Here is a 27829-nt window from a genome sequence, read left to right on the forward strand (position 1 = left end):
TAAATATAAAAGTATATATTGTTGCTGGGATGTGTTTCATTGTAAAACATCATTTGAATATCTTTCTATCCTTTTACCTTAGTCCTTGATTAATTCACAAAATTTGGAACAGAAACTTCAACAACTTAAAGCTGAAAACAAACCCATTGGAGATATTCTAAAGGACTTTATAGTTGCTCTGTGTTCAGAAAAGGTAATTTTCAGCAGATTTGTTTATTGTATTATTATTAACAGAATATGATAAGTAAATTAAATACTTCTAACTATGTATAGCACCATCAGTTTAAATTACACTTTACAGAGTAACCTAAGTAAAATACAAACCCTAGCCACAGGAGACTTCATATAAGTGGTGGTGGGGGACTTAAGGAGAGATTATAAAAGTCAATAGAGTTCAAAATGAACAAATACAATTATATGTGTTTGTTTCTTGTCAAACTGCAAATGCATGTAGGTGAGTAAGGAAAACTAGTATTTTCTGGATTTCAGGTTTGCTCCTTGCAAATCTAAAGTATTAAAAAAAATTAGTGAAAAAAACCTCTCAGTGCTGATTTTTAGTTACCTTGTGAATGACATGTTTTGAGATTGTGGAAGTCTGTTAATGGTAATCTGCAAAATGAATGATAGTAACAGCTGTGAAAGGTTTATCATACATGCCAAGTGTCCTTTCAAGCCATGGCTCTGGTCTCTTACAACTAGATTGTCAAGCAACTGATACATGTGTAATAATTTGCAAGTCAAATATTAAAAGGTGGTTAATGTGGGGACTGAAATTCCATTTTTTTCTTGAAGAAAAGCTTTCTGAGATGCTGAGGTTCTTTTCTTCATTAGCAGGCATACAACTGTAATTCATATTTTTGTATAGAACTTCATCTTGCTCAGAGTTCTTATACATGGGCCCTGAACTTTGTTTTACGTGGCACTGATGCAATGTCTGATTTCATAGTAAATTAAACTATATTTTAATTTTAAAAATATATTAATATGTCAGAATTTTAAATTTATATCATGTCAGAAAATTGGATTATGAACAGCTTTGTCTTCCTTTTAATTAACCAATATGTTCTCTGCTCATTGATATATTTAAGAGATTGTGATATATTAGCTGTAGGTATAAAATGTGAAAATGCTTTGCCATCAATTTCAATATCAATGGGACATAATTAATGATATGCATACTTCAGAAATCAGTGAAAGCATATATTGCAACAGGATAAAAGTTTATAATGGACATATTAAAACTATTTACTAATTTTAGAAAAAAATCATTTGCACATAAATGTAAAGCACATGAATTGCTAAGAAGCAGTGCGATGTGTAAGCATATATAAATAAATGTAATTTCCTTGTAGAATATAAAATGTCATGTTGATTTTCTTTTTCTACTTCGTATCTTTTGCTTAATGTTCCTTCTAGAATATGCAGAAAGCTCTTGAAGTAAAAGCCAAATACGAATTCGACATGAATGTTGTGGGCTATGGAGCCTTAATACGCCTTTGCTGTCAAAATGATAATGTAGAGGAAGCAATGAACCTGAAAGAAGAATTGTAAGTACACTGGCACTGAAAGATGTCACAGAGATTTATGCTGATATACAGTCCTTATTGAATTAAGTAGGTTGAATATTATCGCCCCCATACATTTTTAATTAGCTTATTCCACACAAAATATTTTCTGCTGAAATTCAGAATTGATTGTGTAAGCTGTCATGATTACACAATCGCTTTTGTGCCAGCACTTTTGTTAGTGTTTTAGGCTCGTATTACTCTATATTATATTTCTCTAATATATTTCTGATGAAGTCTTAGAATCTGTCTTGGTATCTAGCTTTAGATTCTGATTAGTAATACATCTACAGTATGGATTGCTGCAATTCTTGTAAGTGGTATTATTTTAATCATTATCTCCAGTTATTATGCTTTTTGTTTTTCAAAAGGCAACAACTTGATTGTGAAAATTAGCTCCCAGCTAAAACTTGTAATACCGTAACTGATTTGAAAAGAAGCAAAGTGCTTTTCAGCACTTCATTTTCTCTTTAATTTTTTAAAAAATTGTACTCTTGAGATACTTGTTTTAAATTAAAACAAATAAGTATAATAAACTAAAATAGTTTAAGATTTTCCCTTGGTTATTTTGGCATTAAAAGTTTGTGTTTCAGCATATGCAACTTTATTAACAACTCAAAGCTGTCATATATCTGAACTTGCTAAAGTAATTAATTTATTTTAAGGTATTTGTTTCCGTTCTTGAACTAAAAATGCTTTTTGGTGGGTTATATATATCAGGGAAAAACATTCCATATCCATAAACATATTAACTAAAAGTAGTTGACCCAAAAAGTACAAAGATTAGGGAAGGGTGGAGGGGAAAAAATGACCTTCAACAGTTAAATATTAGTTCTTCCATTATATCCAGTTATAGATATTCATAGAAGGGGTAAGAAAGACTGGTGGAATTGTTTGTTGTCTTCTTCTGTTGCTGTCTAGTAAACTTTCTGTTGCTGACTAACAGCTGGAGCCACATGGAGTATTTTTGTATCAAATATGTGTCACTATTTTTATATCAGTATTTCAAGAGAATGCAAAGTTTCATACACAAAAAAGTAAGGTTCTACATTTAGGCAAAAAAAAATGCACAGGTACCATATATGTGGTACCTTGCTCAATAGTAGTAACTGTGAGAGGATCTTGGAGTCCTAGTGGACAACCATTTAGATATGAGCCAACAGTGTGCAGCAGCTGCCAAAAAGGCTAACACAGTTCTGGGCTGCATAAATAGAGGGATAGAATCAAGATCACGTGAAGTGTTAATACCACTTTATAATGCCTTGGTAAGGCCACACTTGGAATATTACATTCAGTTTTTGTCGCCATGATGTAAAAAAGATATTGAGACTCTAGAAAGAGTTCAGAGTAGAGTAACAAAGATGATTAGGGGACTGGAGGCTAAAACATGAAGAACGGTTGCAGGAACTCAGTATGTCTAGTTTAATGAAAAGAAGGACATGATAGCAGTGTTCCAATATCTCAGGGGTTGCCACAAAGAAGAGAGGGTCAAACTGTTCTCCAAAGCACCTGAGGGTAGAACAAGAAGCAATGGGTGGAAACTAATCAAGGAGAGAAGCAATTTAGAACTAAGGATAAATTTTCTGACAGTTAGAACAATTAATCAGTGGAACAGCTTGCCTGCAGAAGTTGTGAATGCTCCAACACTGGAAATTTTTAAGAAAATGTTGGATAACCATTTGTTATCCAAATGGTGTAGGGTCTCCTGCTTGGGCAGGGGGTTGCGTTAGAAGGCCTCCAAGGTCCCTTCCAACTTTGTTGTTATTATTATTATTACATATAAATATTTCTTGTAATGTTTCTAACACTGACACATCCATCAAATGTAGTTGAAATTTGAGCACATATCTTTAATCTTCATGGTAAACAGTGCTTTCTCCAGTTTAGATGATCTATAAAGTGCATTTGCTCAGTCCGTTCACCCTTTGCAGAATTTGCAAACAAATGAAAGTCCTTACAGAGTCAGACATTTCATATATGCTAAACTAGAGAAATCACAGTCACAAACAGTACCAGCCCTTGTATGACATTTCCTGATTTAGCAATGGTTGTGACTGGGAATTGGGTTTACCGTAAAATCTATAGGCCTGAGGAACAGTCCTTTGTTAATGAGCCATTATAATAAAGATAAGTAAAATTCATTAGAGGAAGTCCTTGGCTCATGTCCAATTCATTCAGTAACTGTTCAAACTTACAATGGTGGTGAAAAAACTCCCCGATATATAACCAATCTTGAAGTTCCAGCCATTGCTCATAATGTGATCACTATCTGGGTGGGTGCTTGACTTGAAATTATGACATTGCAAGAAGCCATGGTCATGTGATCACAATTTGTAAGCTTCCCTACCAGTTTCCCCACAAACAAAGAGAATGGGAAGCCAGCAGGGAAAGTTGCAGTTCACTTCAATAAGTCTTTCCCAGCTTTTCAGTCTTACACTCTGCATGCCGTAGTCTTCCTCTGCTCTCATGGTGCTGAAGCACCCCACTTCCCCAGCCTTCCCGAACTAGCATGTATCCTGCACCAGGCCACCAATGTTACCCATGTACTTTTTACCTGCGACTCACATACCTTCCTGCTTAATGACCTATACTTCTTGGGACTATAACAATACCTAGGACTGCTGGGATGGTCATCACTAAGCAATGCAATCACATGGCGCCATGTTTTACAACCATGTTTTACAACCATATCACTCAACAGTGACAAGCCCAATGACATAAGTGTCATTAAATTCAGCATAAGCTTAGTTGTACTTGAGTCCTAGTGCAATTATAAATATAATGGACATTTGATATTAATGGGATCTTAGTTCATGTTAGCCTTGATAAGCCATTATCAGTATTGCCTTCTCTTTTTGTACATATTTTTACATAAATCTTGTGATATATAGTATTTTCTTTCTTTAAAACAGAGATTAAAAACAAAGGCACTGCCCTTTAGTCTTTCCAATGCTTTGTTTCTTTTTACATTCATCTCTCAAGACCTCTATTAATGCAGCTGGATTTAATTTGACAGAAGCAAACAAATGTGCTTCTGTCAGTATCTTAATGTTTCAGCAATATTATCATTTTATCCAGTTACTGGGACTAGTTTCATTCCATGTACTATTTCTAGGTGAACATGCATCAGCTTGTGCATTGAGATTATTGTATTCCGATATGATGTAAGAATCAATTTATTTATTTTTATATATTTTAGTTGCCGTAAAGATTCATCTGATGTTCTTGAATTAAGCACTTACATAGAATTGATTAAGATTTTGGTGAAACGTGAAAGACTGGATGGTAAGCAATGCATGCTTTCTTTCAATGTATATTACTGTTATATAATACAGATATCTTTCCACCAGAATAAAAATATTAATGGTATATCATGCCCTACAAAGTGCTTGAACATTTTACATCCAAATTTGCATGTGAATTCAACCAGAGATACTTGGACGATGTAGGCCATTAGTTTTAATGGACTGGCAAGCTTGTCATTTACATTTACACAGCTCAGTGCTTTTTGCATTTCTGCAGCTAGTTTTTATTAGCACTGCTGTTAGGATTGAGTTTGAAGATCATGACTTATGGCACAAATTGTGTATGTGCCTTGACTAATGGCCTTGTTTTTCCTTAAGAAGGTGTGAAGCCTGAGTGTAAAGCCTGTAAACATAACCTCTTTGAAAAGTGTCTAAGCACTCTTGGAGAAAAAAATGATTTTTTAAAAAGAAATATAGGATTAGGTTTTAAAATTGTGTGTTACAAGACTTGTAAACTGTAAGTTATTGGCATAGTTAATTAGAAGAAAATATTCTTACATTGACTAGTGAATTTGAATATGAAATTCTATTAGATGATTTATATTAAATTTATTTATTTAAAAGGGTAAAGGATGTGTGTGTGTGTGTGTGTAATATATACATTGTGTGTGTTTGTATGTGTTTTAGAGTGATTATTTTCATAAAAGGAGTTGATGTTTAGATCAGATACCTATACAGTTAAAAGGTGCTATTATGTCAAGCTTTCAAAAGCCCATAGCATGTTGCAGGAAATATTTCAACAGATGCTTTTATGTAAAGTAGTCAAAACATTTTGCTTGTGCAGTAATTAAGAACATTACAAAAGTGGTCTTATTCCATATATGAAAATGTTTGTTTCTGCTTTTCTAATGAACATTAATGAACCTAATGTTTTAACATGCAGTCTCTTAGAAAGCTTTCATTGGCTCTCCTTGGCTAATTAGTATCGACACAGCAAACAGGCCCTATCGGTATCAGACCATTAGTCTGGCTCTATATACAGTGTAAACACATCTTTATTATTTGGCCTCGTGACAAGCCATCTGCTGAAGAAACAATGGTGTGATTTAGCAGATGTTAGCACCAAACGATAAAAGCATCCATTTAGTAGGATCTTGTTGCTATAGGGCAGACTCTACAGGGTTATGTGGTGCAGAGTGGGCTCACAGTTCCCATCTGTAATTTGTAGTCAAAGTTGCAGCAAAATGATAAAACCATGCTTTGTGGATTCATAATTGTAGTCTCGTTTAGAAATGCAAGTAGTAATTAACTTGAAATTGGCATTATACACCAGAATTTACATTCCTGCTGGTTTTTGAAAGGCTGTTTTAATAGCAGTTTGTTTTTTTCTGTATATAAAATTACCTAAAGCTTTTTTTGTGTATGCTGTGGTTTATTGTAGATGCTATTAACATTTTAAAGGAGATGAAAGAGAAGAATGTCTGTATTAAAGATTCAGCTGTCACACAGTGTTTCCATATCCTTAATAATGTAGCCTTCAAAGGTGAAGTTGAAAAGGTGAATCAGCTGCATGAGGCTATGGTAGACCTGCTGTTACCACAGTCTTCTGTAAAATTGTGCTCTCCCCTAGTTACTGTTCACTTGAAGAGGTAAGTTGGTTGACATCTACAATTAACTAAAGAAACAAAGATATTTACTTTCATGTTTACATTTTATACACAATCTTTACATGCTTTCTTTATACTGTAATTCTGCGATCCTATACTTAGAGAACCTCATTAAATCCAATAATTAACTAGTGTTATTGTTATTATGTCATCATGACCGTTACGCTTTTTTTGTTTGCAGTATTTCTTTCATTTTGTGAACCTAATAATATCAAAGAAACAAAATATGTCTTAGATCACTGCATCCTCTAAGAATTATTGATATTCCCACCACTCTATCTCCAAAGGCTAGTAAAGTTGGGTTTGGGTTAAGCTTACTTCCTGATGACTTCCCCTGGGACTCCGTCAACTTCCTGACCTTCGAACCTTTCGCCGCGAGCTTAAGACACATCTATTTATTTGCGCAGGACTGGGCTAGGATTTTAATTTAATGTAGTTTTAATGGGGTTTTATTATTTTAATTATAAATTTTAATTCGGCCTTATTTAATAAGTTTTTTAATTAGTGTTTTATTTTGTATTTATATTTGTTTTTGTATTTATATTTGTGTATTTGTGTTTTTAATAGGCTGTAAATCGCCCTGAGTCCCTTGGGAGATAGGGTGGTATAAAAATGTGAATGAATGAATGAATGAATGAATGAATGAATGAATGAATGAATGAATGAATGAATGAATAAATAAATAAATAAATAAATAAATAAATAAATAAATAAATAAATAAATAAATGACATAGATGTATCAGGGGTGTCAAATTCGCAGCCCACGGCTGGATGCATCATGTACTGGCCACTCACACACCTGGTTTAACGAAGGGGGGGAGGTCGCAACGCATCACATGATGACACCCTGACAATGAAAGTTTGACACCCCTGATATACAGTATCTATTTCGTTTCCTTGAGTTCACTGGTTTTCCATTGCCTTCTTCAAGGCTGTTTCTCCCCCCCCCCCCAGCTTCTCAGAGTGGGCTATAGCAACGATCCCCAATCTTTGTGGCTTGGTAGCCTGGCTGGGCTGTAGGAGAGGAATTGGGCTGCACAAGTGCTGGGCCAGCACACACACAAAGCCCAACTTGCTTTAGCATCTGGCTGATGTGCGAGTGCCCACCAGCCAGCCAAACACACAAGGGCTGCATGCGCGCACCAGCCCACCGCTTGTGTGACCCAATTCCAAATAGGCCATGGCCTGGTAGCAGCCTATTTGGGGACCCCTGTTCTGCCACATAGATTCCTTATTCCTATTTTAGGTATGCCCTAATTTGACAAGTGTTTCCTGGATCTGTAAATAGGATTAGACTAATGGTAGAACAATAAACCATTATAGGGGCATTTTAGAAAGTGAAGTAAAGTTTCCTTTTGAATCACTACACAAGGTGTTGTGACCTGGCAGTTTTTTGAGGGTAGAGTGCCAACATTCCAAATGCTTCCCTGAATTAACTTGTCAAGCACAAAATGGACTTTAATTACAATGTTGTCCTATCTTCATTTACCAAACAGCTATGCAGAAATCCTTTAGAGTTACTATTTGGGACAATTATTAGAAGCTACTCTTATTTGGACATTCCCTCTATTCCTTCTCAGAGCAGATTTACAGTTCTTGGTGTAGCAATAGCTTTCAACAGACACCTTCTCGTGAGCTCATGGATATGTTCTGCTTTCATCAGTTCAAACAACAGAGTCTGTTCCATAAATTCTGGAAAGTTACATTGAAATGGTGGGGCATGTAGTGAATCTTTTTTCCCCTCTTTCAATGGCAGTGTATTGTAATTTCATTTTAATGTGTGCCATTGTGTATACAATGTGTATACCGGAAAATGACAATAAAGGTTATTCAGTTCAATTCAATCCAACATTTCATTACGGAGGATCAAAAAGAAAAGAAAAGAAAAATCCCTATGACCAAGCCTTTTCTAAGACCAAAATACACTGACAGTTCAGGAACTAATCATAAAGTAGCATGCCAAGCCAAGCAATTACAAGAGGATACAGCTTGGAAAGTATCCTAGCCGGTTTTTGTTTTTTTTTGGTCACACATGCAGGGATGCAGCCATCAGTCTCTGTTGCATGTCCTGGAGCATAATGATTGCTTTCTATTAGCTTCCTTTCCAGTCTCAAAGACTGACATCAACATCTGTTCAATTATCCTTTGTGCAATGTCAGGATGATTGATAAACAGCTGCAAAGCAGCTCTGGTGGAATATTCCATTTTTAATTCTCACCAACGCATACTGATTTAAAAGGTTGGCATCAGCAGCAAAGTCCGTACACAACCCTTGTCGTAGGAGATAATATGGAAGTCTGAGGATCATACTTTCAATCTAAAACTTCATTTCTTTGTGTGTATTAACACACTTTATATGTGTGTTAAATCATTTTCAATATTTTCTTAATTCCCATTTTTATATGATGCCATTGCACTAGAAACAGTATTGGTGAAACAGTAGTTATTTATTCATTCCTTCAATTTATACAGCTATCCATCATCTCACATGTGTGATTTTGGGCAGCTAACACATTTAAAAACAAATAATTAAAATCATAAAATATAGTTCACAGGACAGTGCAGTCCATACATTATGAACAGTTAATCTTTTAAATACAAGGTATTAGTTTGTAAACAATTTTTGTTTTCCTTCCTAGTTGCTAATACAGCCTTCTTTTTCTTGACTCACTGGCCAAGAGTATTTTATGACAAGTTGAATGCATTTGTATTCTGTTTCTCTTCTCATGTCACTTTGAGCTTGTTGTTGGTTTAAAAATGTTATTTGTTAGAATTACGTCCTGCCTTTCTTCAGAGCTCATAGTATCTTGCCTGAGTTCCCTTTTCATTTTCTCCCCCTAACAGCAACCCTGTGAAATAGTTGGGGCCAAGAAACTTAAAGATATTAAATTCTTTTAAACTCACAGCTCCATTCTTCAAAACTGTGGTTTTGATTGTCATACCATTGGGGGTGGTAGGATGGTTCAGAACCCTAAGCAGTTTTGACATAGAAAATAGTAATACTAAGAACAAGCCACTTATTGCCATTTCAGGTTAACTATAATATTTACAGGCTTTGCTAAATATATATGTAACTATTTATTAGTCCTGAATATTTTGTTCATATGCAGGTGGGGTAGAGAATAAGTCAGATGCTATCTAATACTGCTAGTTTTTACACATAAATATTCAAAAATCTTTTGCAATCTTTTCTCTAGCTTTTGAATGTGATAGCTGTGTTTTCACGATGTGTACTGAGGAGTTGATGAGAAATGAGATGTTTTTCACTTCTGCAAATGGAGCTTTTGCATAGTGGGAGGATGGGATAATTCCCTGAAAAAAAAATGTCATTTTTAAATTCTTTCAGGTTATTTTAATTTTTTATATGTAAAAGTCTAATCTTGAAAAAGTCTTAATTTTTATATTACTAACAAACAACAAGTAGAAATTATGACCGTACATTTTGTCTGAAGAATTTTATCTTCCTATGTTTCACTGTGATAAGTTCAGATCTACCATATTTGGGAATGCAGTTGGAAAGTATGTCACATAGGTGCCAGACTATTATTCATTTTTACAGTAAAGTTTACTGTTCCTATGAACCTGAATGAAGTTGTGATGGGGTAAAATTAGTTTTTTGGAATGGTTGCTATTGCTTCCTTCCTAGGGTTAAGTAAGAGTGTTTGGCCCAAAGTCATCCATCTAGCTTCATGCTGAAGTCGGGACTAGAACTCAGACACTCTCAATTTCTAGTCTGTGCCTTAAGCACTACACCAAATTGGTTCTCATTCCTGTTCTTAAGCTGGTGTAAAATCCAGAGGCAGAGGTTCTATCAAGGGGAACATATCCACTGACACGCCCCTCTATTTTTTAGAATATACACTGCCTCTCTGAACGTGTGCCAAGATCATTTTATTAGTCATACATGTCATATATGGTATCTGCATTCAGTTTTGTCAGGATGCCAGATAAATGGGGCAGCTTCTTATTGGATCATGCTACTCTGTGGTAGTGTGTATAATTGTCAGCCTTACTAGCTAGACCAGATACGAAACATGACCAGATAAAGCTAATTCTACTTTATCATATAGCTATATTAACAGAATCTTGAAGGTCTGAAAGTGCAATTTTCCTGCCGTCTCCTTTACAGCCTGAAAAACTAGGGACAAACCCTTGTGAGCCTCTTCCCTGCCCACGCCGACCCGTGCGCTCTCACAGAGAGGGACTCCTCAGGGTGCCGTCGGCCAGGCAGTGCCGACTGGCGACACCCAGAGGAAGGGCCTTTTCTGTGGGGGCTCCCACCCTCTGGAACGAGCTTCCCCCAGGACTTTGCCAACTTCCTGACCTTCGAACCTTCCGCCGCGAGCTTAAGACACATCTATTTATTTGCGCAGGACTGGACTAGAATTTTTATATTTTAAATCTGGTTTTAATGGGGTTTTATTATTTATATTTCTATTTTAAATATTCGGCCTATTTAATAAGTTTTTTAAATTAATGTTTTATTCTGTATATATATATGTTTTATTTGGCTGTAAACCGCCCTGAGTCCCTAGGGAGATAGGGCAGTATAAAAGTACGAACAAATAAATAAATAAAATAAATAAATAAATTTTGCAGTTCCAGGCAATACTGTTACTTACCTGATTGTTTCTTAGGCAGCCCCCGTTGTCTCCAAAGGTCTTTCCCATATAGCATTGCAATAATTTGGTTTATCACAGAGTCATGGCAAAACTTTTAAAATGTGTAAGTGAATGTGTGTTATTCAAGCTTAACACAAGCTTATTAGATCACCTTCTGACCAGATGTTTAAAAAGTCCTACTTTCTTTTCCTATACTTTCTGAAATAAGGTTGATGATATCCGAACAGGTTTGTGGCAGTCCTGAGAAAGCTCCTTTTTAGCAAAAGTGGGGTGGGTGGATTTGGAGCCAGAAATAACATTTTTATTCAGTCAGGACGTCTGACACTCTCAGCATAATTTTGCTATTTAAATATATTTCTAAACTGTCATTCTTTTACAAATGATGAAAATTTTTATTTTATTTAGCATTCACAAGAAATTGTGAAATTTCTTACTGCTCTTTCCCCCTTTGGATATATTTATAGTATTTTATCTGAGTTCTTACAATAATTTTTATCAAAGCTAATAAGCCAATAAGGTTTCTTGACAGGATGATGCTACTTAGGGAACATACAGGTAGCCTCTGACTTATGACCACTCATTCAGTCACTGTTTGACGCGCTGAATGAAGGGGCTCAAAGTTACTTCCTTTGCAGTGGCCCCACAGTAATGTGATCAGAATTTGGTCACACTCACACGTATGACCACAGGGACACTGCAGTTCCCCAATATGTCTCTCTGTCTGTGTCCTTTTGGCCTTCTGCTGTTGTTTGCTCTGCCACCCGAGAGGCTCTACCATCCTTCACCTGCCACCCCTTGGCTACTTTATACTCTCCCCACTTTTTTTTTCTTGCAGCACAAATCCAGCCCCAGCCCTGTCCAGGAACTCTTTGCAAAGAGTTGTTTTGAGTTCAAAACTGCAGTTCAGGGCCCTGCTTTAGTCTTTTTTCCCCCTCACAGTGCAACATCAGACCCAGCCCAGCCCAAGAGCACAGTACAAAGGGGCGCTTTGGTGCACTGCTGCTGGGATTGTAAAAAGCAGCCCCCTAGCCATAGTGCAACACAAAGCCCAGCCCCGCCCCACCCCACCAGTTAGGCTACATGTTGTTGTGGCACACCGGTGGCCAGCAGAGCTGGCAGCAGAGTCGAACAGTGAGGAGATTGGGGTGGAACTTGGGCCAGTCCTGACAGCTGGGGAAAGCTCTGTGTTGGAGGCAGAGAGGGAGCTAGACAGCAGCAAGGCAGAGGAACATCGGGAGCTCGTTCCCAGTGTGCGCATGCACAGAAGACAAGAACAACTCAGAAAGCAGGGTCGACTTGGGAGGAAAGCCACACCTTGGAGGTGATTGGCCCCTCCCATAGGAAACAAAAGAAGAGCGTATGGGGAGTGGGCTTTTGCAGGAAACAATTTGTTCGTTCCTTGACTCTGAGAGACTCTGTGCCAAGTTTTGCCTTGTACTGTGTTTGGAAACAAGTTACATGGCAACTTGCCAAGCGAGATAAGGTCTGTACTGATAAATATTCCTCTGAAAGACTGTTTGGACAGGCCTTGCTGACTGAATGAAAGTAATTCACAGTCGTGTAAATAAAGGAGGTTTTCATTTCATTTCATTTCATTTATTAAATTTCTATACCGCCCTTCTCCCGAAGGACTCAGGGCGGTTCACAGCCAACGTAAAACAGAATTCATACAATATATATAGATAAATTAAAAACACTGTAAAAATCTGATTAAATTTTGGCTAACAATTAAAATTAAGTTATTAAAATCAAATAATAAAACCCCAGTTAAAACACAACACATTAGGCTAGCCCTGCGCGATGAAACAAGAAAGTCTTGAGGTCGCATCGGAAGGTCCAGAGGTCGGGGAGTGATCGTAACCCCGGAGGAAGCTCATTCCAGAGGGTAGGAGCCCCCACAGAGAAAGCTCTCCCCCTGTGGGCCGCCAGCCGACATTGTTTGGCTGATGGTACCCTGAGGAGACCCTCCCTGTGGGAGCGCACAGGTCAATGGGAGGCTACCGGTGGCAGCAGGCAGTCCCGTAGATACCCCGGTCCTAAGCCATGGAGCGCTTTAAGGTGGCTACCAACACCTTGAATTACACCCGGAAGACCACCGGCAACCAGTGCAGCCTGTGCAGGAGAGGTGTTATATGTGGCTCCCTCTATCACCCGCGCAGCCGCATTCTGGACCAGTTGAAGCCTCCGAGTGCCCTTCAAGGGGAGCCCCATGTAGAGAGCATTACAGTAGTCCAGGCGGGAAGTGACGAGGGCGTGAGTGACCGTGCACAAGGCATCCTGGCCTATGAAGGAGTGCAACTGGCGAATCAAGCGTACCTGACAAAAGGTTCCCCTGGCGACGGCCGTCATGTGATCTTCTAACGACAGCCGAGCATCCAGGAGAACACCCAAGTTGCGAACCCTCTCCATAGGGGCCAATGACTCTGCACCAACAGCCAGCGATGGAACCAGCTGACTGTACCAGGATGCTGGCATCCACAGCCACTCCGTCTTGGAGGGATTGAGTCGGTTTTGCCGGGACCAAGATGCTGCTTCCTGCTTTTTAAGGGAGCCTAGGTCAGAACAGGTGTGTGCCTCATCCATAGTGGCAGCAAGAAGATGGCAAAAATGGACTGGGGCACCAGAAAGCAGAACAGCAGGGATCTCAGAATATAGGGTGATCAGTGAGCTAGGGTGGCTGCTACTTCCTGGTGAATGGCAAGAAACCTGGAGCCACAGGGTACAAGGTCATCAAAAGAACAAAGATGGAGGAAGGATAGACAGACAGATAGGAGAAGTTGGAGGCATCTTACCTTGCCAAGAGCAGATTGGGAGGGACCATCCTGGAATGTCTAGGATTGGCTAACAGCTCGTAAAATTTGCTTAATAATGGCAAATGGGATTGCTGGAATTGTGGTTGCTAAATGATGCAGTCACATGACATTTCACTTTACAACCACATTTCTTAGCAACCAAAAGTTTTGTCCCAATTGTGGTTGTAACTCGAAGACTACATCTATAAAGCCAATCTGAAAGTGAAATTTCTCTTTCCCGGATCAATCATGGGACTGATCCAAACCAGTCAGTGATATTGTGAATAAGATGTCATTGTGATGCTAAATAGCCAGTCAGATTTGGCTACATGACAGTAACACCGAAGGCAAATGAAACCAATTGAGAGAGAAGGCAGTATAAATGCATCAATGAACTGCTCTGTAGACATTGATAAAACGGTATGGGTATATGTGTTTCAGTAGAGAAAATAGTCTTGAAATGACATTACTAATCTCAGTTCAGCTTTTCTTATGGAGCATTTTCTATGACTGGAAGACTACAGCTGTCTCCAGTCATAGTTAAATTATTTTGGCCACTCCGGTAAGTTATGGAATAATTTATGCTTGAACAATGCCTGTAGCAGTTTCTTTTTGAAACAAATTTGAACTGAGAATAAGAAATTGATTCATAATCCTGGCCTAAACTTTCTAGTATTATTTTTAAAGTAATTCCTCCACTCCTCCAAACTACTGATTTTCCTAATACTATGGAGAAATCTATACACAGATCACCCTTATCAGCTTATGTTATATTTATTTCAAATGTCTGCATTATTTATGAATTGTTTTCTTCTCACCAACACAATTTTAAAAAAAAGTGAACGAAAGGTTTGTCTCTCTTACTCCATTATTGCAATTAAGAATTTTACTTCCTTAGTGCCAAAGGACAAAAGTGGTTCATTTGCCCTAGGAGAACAGAACAGTGATAAGATGATTTTTCGTCAAGGATCATTGGGTCGTAATTAAGTTACATTCATTGCTATTACTTTTTGAAGGCTGATTGGTAAATGACAGGCTTCATGCATTTAGTACGGACAGTGTTCGCTGGGGCTTTTTTTCTCCCTCTGTCAGAAAATCCTGTTGAGCCTGATAATGTAAATGTGGCATTTTATTCTGAACAAAAGAGTAGGGAAATGAGCTATCTTGTCTAATCATTCAGTTGTTTAACACTGACTTCCAGTTTAGACTCAATTGGCTGGAAAGCACTTGACATGTGAAGTTAGTGCTGTTCGGAATTCATGTTTGAGTAAATTTTAAAGTAAGTGACAGCTAAATTGTACCTAGGGAAATTACAAAGCCTTCAACACAGTTAATTTTTTGGGGAGGATTAGTTGTAATTGCAACATGAGTCTCCTTGAAGATTCCTCCTTAAAGCTGATGAACAAGGGGGAGGGGGACATTTAGCTCTTTTAAGAGCCCTGTTCTCTTAACAGAATAAATTTTTTAAGCTGATTGTACCTTCTTGAATTGATTTCCTTCCATACTAACTTCTTCTTTAGATTTGCAGAGGGGTTTGTTTTTATCATTCTGTTTTTTTCTCCAAAGTCATTCCCCCCCACACACACACTTTCCCCTTCCTTTCTCTCTAGTGATTTCTGGTTTGAGAGCATTCCAATTAGTAAAACCCTTAGGTAAATTGCCACTTCACTAATATGCTATGCAGAACATTAAAACACTTTATTCCAATTAAAATCAATATTTAGCTTCTTATTTTACTTATTTTTTTTTATCAAGCAAGCTCCTTGGTTTGTACATATATGCTGACTATAAAGCTGAAAGAGTGACAATATTTTTAGTATTAATATTTGTTATAAATTAAAACGAGAAGAGGTAAGAAAAGAATTATGCATCTAGCTGTAATTCACAAATAAATGGTTTCTAATTTGTACAGATAATTTTTAATATTGCAATTTTTGAAAATGTTTACAATTAATGAAATGAATTAATTTCATAATTACATTATTTCTTGTTAAGATTCAGTCAGGTGAGTTGCAAAATAACATTTACTTAATCACAAGTTAATTCAATTTTCAATTAAGTATATGAATGAGAGATTAATTCCGAATCAGATAGAGCATATGTAGACTGCATGTTTATCTAGACAGAATAGCATATTGTAGAATAGAGCTCTCAAAACAGTTATGACACTGTACTGCTGGGACTGAAATATATAAACTGGCAGGTATGCAAGTAACAATGAAACAGCTTTGTTTTAAAATGCAACAGTATATCTGAATAGCAAAATATTCCGACTTTTGTACAAAAAATATTACGAACAGTTGTAAAATTATGCTCGTGGAACAAAATGTTCAAATAATTTGATCTATATTGAAATTTCACCATTGGAAAATACTATTAACTATGGTGCTAGGAAGAGCCATGCTAGATCAGATCTAACAGTTGTCTAATCTGGCATTCTCTTTTCAGAAAGGTTAGCCACATGTAAGTGGAAATCCCATACTTAAGAACAGCAAAAGTTCAGTAACATTCTCCCATTTAAGTTCCCTAGCAGTTAGTATAAAAAATCTGTCACACCTAGTAATGGTTCAAGAAATAAAATTTAGTGAAGATTACAGAAAAATAGAAAGTAATAATGAATGACCTATTGCAACAAGGAAGTTTGTGAAGCCATAAAATAGGCTAAAAGAGGGAAAGTGCCTGGACCAGATGGATTTCTAGCTTTTTTCAGAAATAATTGCTACAATTTTTTTTTCAAAAATGAACTCCATTATAGAGCAGAAAGATATGAGGTAGCTGGATCGAATCCTGATTGAAATATACTAATATAGCATTACAGTTGTCCTCACTTAATGGCCATAATTGGGATCAGATTCTCAATTGCTGAAGCAGTTAAATGAGACATCACATGACTTGCCTTGTTCAACAACTGTAATCTTCACACACTCAAGTCATTAAGCAGTTTCGCAGATCGAGTCCCAGCTAAGGAGCATGAGTTACTTCAATTTTTACTAAAGAGTCAGTTGAGAGATAATTTTGGAATACCTAAACAGCATAAGAAAAAATTCACCAATCTTTCTAAGTGCAGAAAAGGCCTCTGCCAATTTGAATTAGACTTGTTTAAAATTTTGGAAGATACAGACTTTGGTGAGAATTTTATTAAATAGTATAAATCAAATTATATTTCACAGAAAGCAGATAAATGTAAACAGAATTGACATACATTTGTGAAATATAGATGAGATTGCTATTCATATTATTCATATTAGTTCTGAAAGTATTGAATAGAACAATAAGACAAGGCGAAAGAATTGCTAGAGCGGATTAAAAAAGAAAAACATAAATTAAATTATAAATTAAATATTTGGTGAAAATCTTGAAAGTCCTTGGGAAGAAATAGAAATATTAATTTAAAAATTAAAGTATTTTAGTGTGCTATCTTGATTTAAAATTAATAATGAGAAAATGTATTATTAAAAACACGGCTGGAAGAACAGAAACTCAAAAAATGGTTTTAAGATCAAGACAAAAGTGAAATATTTGGGTGACAAATATGAATGTATATCTTTTCAGAACAATTAAGACATGAAATGAAGTTATAAATATGCTAAGATTGGGAAAAGTGCAGCTGACATTGTTTAGTATAGTATAGCCTTTATTGTCATTGTACATCATGTATACAATGAAATTGGTTAGGTAAAATTTTTATGATTAAAATGGTGCTGATTTTTTTTAAAACAGTAGCTATTTTTATAGAAAAAAATGTACCATTTTAACAATGGCAGAAAGATGTGTGTTAGTTGGTATGGCAAGCGTTAAATATAAGAATATTTGGAGCTCAGGATTGAACTGTGGAGTCCTTGCTGTTCTCTGAGCCTGGTTGTTTTCTTGCAGACATTTCAATATTCATTGCTCTCTCAGAAAACAAACTCCACTCCCTTATAGCACTGATGAAGGTACCTAATTGGGTAATGAAATGTCTCAAGAAAACAACCAAGCTGGGAGATCACCAAGGATTCTAAAGATTAAATAAACATTTTTCCAAGATACAAAAGGGTGCGGAGGACTCGGACTGCCTGATTTGAGATTGTATTTTAGAACCTGCAGCTTGGTTTGGTTGAATAAGTGGATGCTGCTAAGAAATAAGAGAATCTTAGAACTTGAAGAGCATGACCTGAAGTTTGGATCTCTATAGTACATTAAAGTTAAAGTTAATATAAGTTTTAAAAATCACTATATTAAAAGTTCCAAATTGAGCATATAAACCCAAATGTATATACAAATATCTGTATGGATCTCAGTACCAGAAGAATTTTAAAGAAAAGAAACAGCCGTGTAAGAAATGGTTAACATATAAAGAGCTGTACATGGATCTGGAGAATATAAGATGAAATCAAGAGAATTTTACTGCAGAGAGATTTAGTTTTCAGTAATTTTCATATGCAGAATTAAAAGAAAGATTTAAAATAGATAACAAGATATTTGGAATTGAACAGCACAAGATAGAATTTGAAATTGAACTATATAAAATCATGAACATATAATTGCTAAAATATAGACTGGTGAAATTTGAAATGGAAAAAGAATAAGTGAACGAGTGATAAAATAGGCTAAGAACTTTACACATAATATATTGCTTGAACAATGGGAAAATATGGGGCTGATAGGATTGAAATTTACATTATGCTATTATTTAAAAGAGGTACTTGATAAAATAATGAACCAGAAAAATTGTCTAGAATGTATAAAGGATACTTCAAATCTAAATATAGGAAAACATGAAGGGTCATTTTATCATGCCAGGTGAACTTGCAAAAAATCCAGAAAATTTTGGGTTCAAATACAATGATACAAAAAGTTTTAAAGATGAATGTTCAGTTGAAACCATAACTTTTCTTGTTTGGACTAATGGATAGACAATTAGAAAAGAGTTATGGAAGATTATGTTTCTATATAACTGTTGCAAAATTATTATATGCACAGAAATGGAAAGGCTGTGAGATGCATTCCACAATGCAGGAATAGATGGTAAAAATGACAATTAGCAGATGTGTCAAAATTGACTTGAATAATTAGAAAAGGGCAATAATTAGATTTATCAGTGATTAATAATGAATTTGTGATTTATGCGTTTGATCTTTAGAAAGGGTAAACTACGGAAAGAAGAAAGTTATGTTGTAACTTTGGAAAAAAAGCAAAATATATTTATAACCACTTTTAAGAATATGGAAGCCTTTTTTCTTTTTCTTTTTTTTGCATTCATTTCACTGGCTCCTTCTTGTTTATTTCCCTTTTTCTGTCAAAATTTGTATTTTTTTCTTTTGAAATTTTCTTTTATAAAAATTATATATAAAAAAGCTCAGAAGGGTAGTTGATTTGACAAGTCTGGTTTTGAAAGGTGTTCTTTAAAAAGGCAGTTGCATAACAATAGAGCACGACTTTGATTAAGGCTGGGTTCTTATAGTTCTATTTAATTTTTGCAGTGGCTTATTAAAAATCTTGGCTTGGGCTCAGAGTGATTCAGTGAACATACCTCATTGTGAATAACTGATTGCTGCTGCTGTTATTTTTTTTTTTTAAGAACCAAATTACCAGTTCTCTCACACTGAGAAGTTTCTGATGTTGCATCAGGTTCTGTAAGGGTATTTTCTCTGCAGCTCTTGCTTGGGGAAATCTGGACATTGGTGGGTAAGAAAGTTTCTTAGCATGCATAGCTTTAATTCCAGAGCTTTCTGCTGTAGGTGTGATTAATTTTGTAAATGTGGTTGGAGAACTCTCATGTGGCAATCATGAAACTGAATATTAAGATGTCATTCTAATACTCTCCAGATGTTAAGCCAAGATGACAGTTTAGAAATGTAACATTTATAGGTGCATACATTCCCATTACTCCTCTGAGTATTACTTTTAACCCTTTTACCTCATTTCTTAGTTTACAAACACATGCTAGATTTCTTCAGAACTCTGTATTTGAATATTGTGTACATTAGTAATGTATCTGGTTGGTTGGCGTTCCAATTGCTCATTCATTTATTGATAACTTTGATATAAACATGAATTTAATACTGTGGGAAAGCAGCTGAGATGAATATTATTGCTCTTTCCAGAGTCACTGTCAGAAGCTGAAATAAATAGAGAAAACTTGAACGTGTAAAACTGCACCCTAAGAAAATTGTGGGGAAGAGTTTCCAAGCTGTTTCTATGTGTGTTAACTGAACTTTTATCCAGAGCAGAAGAAAACACTGATTATATTAAGCTTTATATCCATGTGTGGTAGCTACCATAGCATTTCTTTTGTATGGCAGTAATCTAGTTTGTATCATCCTCTTGCAGTTTTGAAATTAACCTGTAATTTAATCTTCACCCCAAATGACAATAATTCAAATGACTCTGTGGGGTGCCAGAAGATGTTCTGTAAACAGGGCTCCATAAAAGGGGATAAGGTAAAGATCCAACAAGCCAGGCTATTTACAATTTCATCCAAACTGGAGTAATATCATTATGTTGCCTGCATTTGTAATGAATAATTAAATTTACATCAATCTTTACAAAATTGTAGCAAACTTTTAAAAACAATAATTCATGGGAAGAGTTTAAATGAATAATTTTCTTTCAAAAATTTTGCTTCTGAAATGTAACAATCTTGTTTCATAAATATGACATGCTGAATTTTCAATCTCTCTCAACATTTTCTGCATAATTATCTAATACAACAAATATCAGTAATTAACTGCTAGAAGTTAGTTTTGAAGATGTTAGTTCTAACATACCTATTAATTTTCACTAAAATTTTGAATTGATCTGCTAAATATAGGACCACACTACTATCATCATACATTTATTAACGAATGGAATTCTAAATTAGACCAATGGTGTTTTTATGATGGACACATACATATTGAAATTCATGACTAATAAGAAAAAATATGTTTGTATATGTCAGCTCATTATATTATGCTGCTTAGTTAAGATTCAGATTCATAGTTACCAACTGAATGTTAATATTTTTGTATGGTAGAACTACCAGATTATATTTCTTTAGTGTCTTAATTGGTTAAAATGCTTAAGTTCTCTTTTAAGTTTATAATTTGTAAATGAATGAATAAAATTAGGTTGTAATTAATTAACTACATTATATGAATGACCAGAACTATAAAATAGGTGCATTACAGGAGATAAAATAAGGGGAAAAAAGGAAAATTTTGTAGTATGTTTGCATTTTTAAAAGAACTATTACTCTGTGAATTATATTGTGATATTCAAATTATTATTTTAAGGTTTGTTGTTTTTTTCTTCCTGCTAAAATCTTTTGCTGGATTTTCTTTAAGGGATGACTTATTAACAGCGGTGGAAGTGTTATTTGAATGCTATAGAAAGTACGGTGGGCAACCTAGACTTCATGAAATCTTATGTGGATTAATAGAGAAGGGAGACAGTGAAACAGTGAAGAAAGGTTAGTCACTTCTATTAAGCATTTCTGTTTCCCCCTGTTGTTCCAGGGTGCAATTTTTTTGACCAAATAAACTGTTGGAAAGGTTTGCTCCAATAAGAAGGTTCAAATAATATTCTATAATAATAGGACACAGTATTTTTAAACAGGTTCTCACAGCTGCGCTAACAGCTACATGTTACATAGCTTTTCTTTGTTGTAAAATAATTGATATATGTAATTTTTAATTGGTTGGTGACCATTTAGTCATAGCTTAATTTTGTGATTTTTCTAGAGATGATTGTTTTATTTCACCAATATAAGAGATCTGTAAATGACATTGAATAACAAATTACAATTGACCATATAACTAACTTTTATCTCTTTAACGTTTCTTGTTAACATTAGCCTAATGAGTCTTTTAAATAAATCTTACAGTTTTTGACTTTTTCACCGAAGAGAAAAAACAAATGGGAATGATGTTTGATCTCTTCTTTGCCTTTCTGGCAACTGGCAAATACAAAGAAGCCAAGAAGATCATTGAGGTGAGAGTATATCTAAAGTAGCCTAATCTCTTATAGCTATTTAGTGTTAATTGGAATATATTTAAACTTTTTAGCCATTAATTAGTGTTGTTGTAATTAACATTAAATAGAGCTCAAATCTAATCACATATGAGTGGTAGGAAGCCAAGGGAGACCTTGGGCAGCTTTTTAAAATATGTATAATTATGTTTAGAAATGAAATAATCTCCTGTATATTCAAATTGTTTTTTTACTTTGTCAAATTTCCTATTAAATATCCACATAATATTTGCATATAAATCTTACATTGTGAAACAAATTAAACCAGCATTCCTGGGTGTAAAGTTGCTAATCCTCTTTTCTAACAAATTCTTTGTTCTTTAAAGCACTGGAATTTAATTTGCTGCAGACTATACTTAGATTTATTTGTAATGCTTGTCTAAGAGTTAATCAGCCAAACAGCAGTGTCTGCTATAGCCTGATCTTTCATTTAGCACTTCTTTTTCTCTTACTATAGTAAGCAGCTTATAGAGAGTGGAAGGTGTGAGGGAGTGAATTTGGAGTTGCTGTCTCTGCATTTGGGAACAGTAGGTGTAGCCAAGGGAGAAACATTTCTGTCATGCCTTCACTCACAACTTTATCCAGAAGCCTCCAAGCTGATATGGCAGATCCCTTTGATAATTGAGCCAACCCTGGCAATTTCAAGAACATGCCAATGTCCACAGACAGCCTCATCCCACTTGGGCCCTTAGCTTAAAAAAGCAAATACTAAGAGTGAGAAAAGGGGTGTAGGAAGAAAAAAAATAAGCAAAGGCAATTGTTCACCTTGGCAATTTTAAGACTTGTTGACTTCAATTCCCTAGCCAGCATAGTTTAGTCTTAAAGTTGCCAAGGTTGAACATCGCTGAGCAAAGGCATACAGGCAAAGGTGACATTTGGATAGTGGCTGCTATGACAAGCAGGCAAAAGGACTATCATTTTACTGCCAGACCCACAAGCTATAATGAACAGCATGTCCCTGTTCTGCTTGGAATTTTGCTGCAACCATAGTAGCAACCAAAAAAAGGAGCAATCACATTGAAAAGCACCTCGTTCCTATTAGCACAAGAACATTTTGGGGGGGTGGGGGTGGGGGAAGTTTTATGCTACATTTATCTAGTTTTCAGTGAAATATTGCTTATTGAAATGGGCCAAATCAATTGCATTTCTCCTTGCCCCCAACTCAATATTCATTTACTACTTGCACATTAGTGAGAGCACAGGTGAGACATTAATCTTTGGAAAATATGAAATTTAATTTTGCTTCAAACAGGAAAAAACCTCCAAGGAATATTTTTAATTATAATGTGGTTTGTAAATAATTGCACAGAAAGAACACATGAATTTATCTAAATTAATATTAATTTTACCCAGCTACACTATCTGATTGACAAGTTTAGTTTTGAATTGTCAAAAAAGTTACAAATTAAAGGATTGATGGAAATTTAATCTATCTTTTAAGATAGGTAAGGGGATTATTTCCCTCTCAATTTATGATAGGGACAAAATGAAAGATCATTTTTCCTGGGTTTTAAAAATTTACTTCTCTAACCTTGATGGTTATATATTATCTTGATTAACAGTTGCTAAGAAGCAGCGATGAAAACATATACTTGCCCTCATATCCTATTTTATTTGGAAGCTTCCTGAACGAATCTGACTGATCACAGTGTCATACTGAGTACTAGAATTGAGAGACCTATTGCTTTATAGAGAAGACCATTTCTTCCTGCTGTTTGATAAGTGCTTATTGGTACCATTACCACTTGGGTGCCCAGCTCTTCATATGTCTATATCTGATATCTGTAGGTAGGTTGGCAGAGATTAACGAAATAGCAGAGACGTAAATGTAACATAATACAGAAAAATATACTTTTGACCCATTAGAAAATAAATGTCTGAAAATTGCAACAAATAACTAAAAAGTAAAACTATAGGTGAGAAGGAAATGCTATACAATTATATTTAGCTTTATAATTTCTATTGGAGTGATTAACAACTTTAAAAATTAACAAAATTTATTAAAATGCAGTACATAATTATAATCCATAATAAAGTATAGATAAATGTTGTAATTGAAATGTTAAACTCATTTTTGAAAATGCAGTAGGAGGGTTAGAGATAAACTGCCAATACAGACTACTGTGGCAATCCAAGAGATTTAGTTAATCTGACCTAGATGTTCTTTTAATAATTGAGAACATGGTATATGTGAAAACACTTCTCCATTTCAAAATGAAATGCAAGAACATCCATAGTATAATTCTGTGATTGGTGCAGAATAATTTCTTAAGAGAAAAGGATTTGCTACATACACTTTTTCAGCTTTTAAAGCTATTTAGATAATTGGCATTTGGAGCATAAGTAATATTGAATGTTGGAGGTGAAAGCGGAATCTTATTTTTGTCATATCACAAAGGGGATTATCTGCAATTTCAAGTGAAATACAGTGCTTCTGTATAATGTCGATGGGCATAGTGTGTAAAATGTTAATTTTCTAGTTCTTGCTTGGTTATTTTGTCTTGTATATTCTCATCAAATAGAATCAGTATGAAATAAAAGTGATGATTGAACAAGCTGTTTTTCTTGTACTGCTTGCAAGTATAAAGTGAACTGTAAAATAATATGTAAAAATGCTTTGTTGATATTTGTCTGATAATCATATTTTATTCTCTTTTGAATCTATGTGAGAAGGAAGTTATCTTTCCAAAATTTTACTGTTTCAGTGTTACTATGGCGTTGTTTTATACGTTTGGCTACTTACACTATTCAATTTTTTACCTATTGGATATTAAATATCATACATTAATGATATTACTCAGTAGAATATGAATTTAGCAGTAACATAGATGGGTTTACATAGTAAAGCGGTTGGCTGCAGAATATTTCTCATGCTTACTGGAAAGCACCCAGTAATAACATGGGCTACTATTTTTGAAAAATATATATTTCTGCTATAATAAGAATAGGATGGTTACTTAAACCCGTATATCTTTTCATTGTCAATGATTATTGTAAAGTGACTCTCAGGAAGGCAGTTGTGCAGGGAAAAAAAAGTTTGGAGTTGCATTGTCAAAATACAATATTTTTATTTTATTTATTTATATCCCTCCTTTATTATATACTCCCTATACCCAAATCTCCTTTTCATATCCAGTGAATCAGAGGTGTCTGCCTGAGCCACTTCCAAATATTAGCTTGTTTCCCAAGACTAAAAAAATGTTTCAGCCCACTTTGCCTATATAGGTAGTCCTCAACTTATGACCACAATTCAGCCCAAAATTTCTGTTGCTAAGCAAGACAGTTATAAAGTGACTTTTGTGTTCTAATAAATTACCTTATTTTAAGTGAATCTTATGGATAAATAGGTGTATACAAAATTAAAGTCTGTAACAGCAATTAAGGTAGTCAGCATCAGTAGACTAAGATATAAACAATAGGTGCAAAAAGTCTATTTATTCTTCAAGATAGAATGTCTCAAGGAATAAGCACTTGAAAGTATAGTATTTATATGTATATTTTACCTTGAAATGTCATGTTAAAAGCACAGTTCTATTGATACCATAAACTTTATTTGAAAAAATAAATTCTGTTTTTGGTACTTCAGGATAAGTAAGAATTTTTGACTATAAAGCTCAATGGGGGTTCAATTGGCATTCGCCTTTTAGGGACCCAAATTACAAATTCAGGTTAATAATTTGTTTTGAAGAGGTTATCCTTAGAAAACAAGTATTTACTGATTTTGAAATCTTCTTTTACAGACACCTGGCCTAAGAGCAAAATCAGAAAGAATGGAATGGTTTGCAAACAGATGTATTGCAAATAATAATGTATGTATATTTAATTTTGGTTTGTGTATATTATTGATTCAGTAGAATTCTATCACATTACTATCAAATCATTAATACTATATCCAAAGACAAATAGATTACTTTCTGCAGTGATCACTGAATAGTATTTAATCCAGTTTACAGATGGCAGTATTATAATTGCTCTGTGATTAGTTATTCTTGATTTCGTATCCTTTAGATCAGTGCTTCTCCACTTTGGCAACTTTAAAATGTGTGGAGACTTCTGGGAGTTGAGATCCACCCGTCTTAAAGTTGACAGGATTGAGAGACGTTGCTATAGATAATCTTTAATTTTTATTTTCCCCCATTCTTCTCATCCTTTACATGAATTGTGACTGTTTCTGGTCAAAAAATAGCTAGTTCAGAATAATAAAATTGGAGAAGGAAATTTAGACCAAAATGTCTAATTTTCTGCTGAGTGCAAGAATCCCATAGAAGTTTAAGTTTACTTTATTGTCATTGCACCTCGTACAACGAAATTAAATGCCATCTTCAGTGTACATCATACATAAGAAAACTACAAAAAAAAACCAAACCCCAGCACATTTTTCACATTCTACACAATTGAATTGAAAACCTCTGATACTGCATCAATATTGCACTATGTAGTAGAATTCAACATAGCTACTGCTCTGGGATAGAAGCTGTTTTTCAGCCTATTTGTCCTTGTTTTTATTGTCCTGTACCATCTGCCAGATGGCAATAGTTCAAAAACAGATGAATGAGATGAGATGAATCTTAAGGAAAGTTTTGAGCTTTCTTAAGGCAGCGGGAGCTATAAATCTCTTCCAAGGAGGGGAGAGGGCAGCCAATGATCCTCTGGGCAATGATGTTAACCCTCTGGAGCACTGTACACAGGTGCAATAAGTTAAGATACTCTCTATAGTGCAGTGATAGAAGGTCACCAGCAGTTTTTCAGAGAAGTCTCAGATAGTATAATCTCTGCTGGGCCCTTTCAACCAGTTGTGCAATGTGAGCGCCCCAGGTCAGGTCCTCTTTTATGATAACACCCAGAAACTTAAAACTGGCCACTTGCTGCACTCGATCTCCATTGATAGTTGTTGCATCTGCAATGCTTAATGTGAAATGGTCAAGTACTTGCAGGATAAATAGAAACACCACCTAAATTATCTGTATCTTGAACTTGGTTGCAAAATTATTAAGTCCTTAGGCAACATCATTTTTTCCAATATGATTAACAAGACGAATAATACTGTTAGTGAACATGATAAGATACTGATATTTTTTGGTCACATCCCTGATCCTTGTTTCTAGCAAGTCAGCACACTTTGAAAGCCAGTGAGTCCTGTCAATATATGCTTATTTCAGTTCCTTGCAATAGTTAATCACCAGCTACCATGACTTTCCTCTTGGTCTTCAAGTTGCATCCATTGTGCTCTTTAAGGATCTGCCATCTTGTTCTTTTATGCATTGTTTCTTTTTCTTCTTTTGAGCACTCAGATCCTTATTCACCTGTAAATCTGAAAACTATGTATGGATTCCAGTAGTGCTTACTATCTTCTGGGTTTCTTCCCAGTAGGTGTTATGCTCTCCTATTGCTATCTTCCAGTTAAACTTATGTTATTGATAGAGAATTACTTCCACAGTTAGTTTTTGTTAGAAGAGCTTCTTTTCTGTGAATTCAAAAAATTGCATTCTTGTTGCGTTTTTTTTCCTTCAATATTTATCAAATATTTATAGGTTATTTTCAGGCAGGAAAATAAATATGCTAGAAGCATTGTCACCATTATAGATTTGCTCTATTCATTTTCATTTGTTTAATTTTTTCCATTTTTTTTCCTCTTCTGTTCAATCATGTTTGATTCTCAGATACTGTATTGACAAGTCCCTACAGTTTTCTTGGCAAGATTTTCCAGAAATGTGGTTTGCATTTTCTCTTTCCAATAGCTGAAAGAAAGTGACTAATGTAAAATCATCCAGCAAGCTTTATACCTAAAGTGGGAGTAGAACTCACTTTTTCCCAGTTTCTTGCATGATGCCTGAACCACTACACCAAACTGGCTCTTTTCATCTTTAAGGAAATCATTGATAATAGAATTTGTATTCTTCTTGTTCTCCTGTTGGGCTTTCATTTTAATCAAATACAGATTCTTT

At 35.1% G+C, this 27829-nt stretch overlaps 1 protein-coding gene across 1 annotated transcript in view; it reads left to right on the top strand.

Moving 5' to 3' along the window:
* Positions 1 to 27829, top strand: part of LRPPRC (leucine rich pentatricopeptide repeat containing) — a 111730-nt gene that overhangs the window by 47474 nt on the left and 36427 nt on the right. The window contains exons 19-25 of the mRNA XM_058165239.1: positions 83 to 193; positions 1417 to 1547; positions 4765 to 4850; positions 6252 to 6459; positions 21200 to 21324; positions 21739 to 21845; positions 25625 to 25693. Coding sequence (XP_058021222.1) covers positions 83 to 193; positions 1417 to 1547; positions 4765 to 4850; positions 6252 to 6459; positions 21200 to 21324; positions 21739 to 21845; positions 25625 to 25693 — 837 coding nt within the window. The remainder of the gene's footprint in view (positions 1 to 82; positions 194 to 1416; positions 1548 to 4764; positions 4851 to 6251; positions 6460 to 21199; positions 21325 to 21738; positions 21846 to 25624; positions 25694 to 27829) is intronic.

This window comes from Ahaetulla prasina, chromosome 1 (genome assembly GCF_028640845.1).
Source record: "Ahaetulla prasina isolate Xishuangbanna chromosome 1, ASM2864084v1, whole genome shotgun sequence".
NCBI classification, from domain to species: Eukaryota; Metazoa; Chordata; class Lepidosauria; order Squamata; family Colubridae; genus Ahaetulla; species Ahaetulla prasina.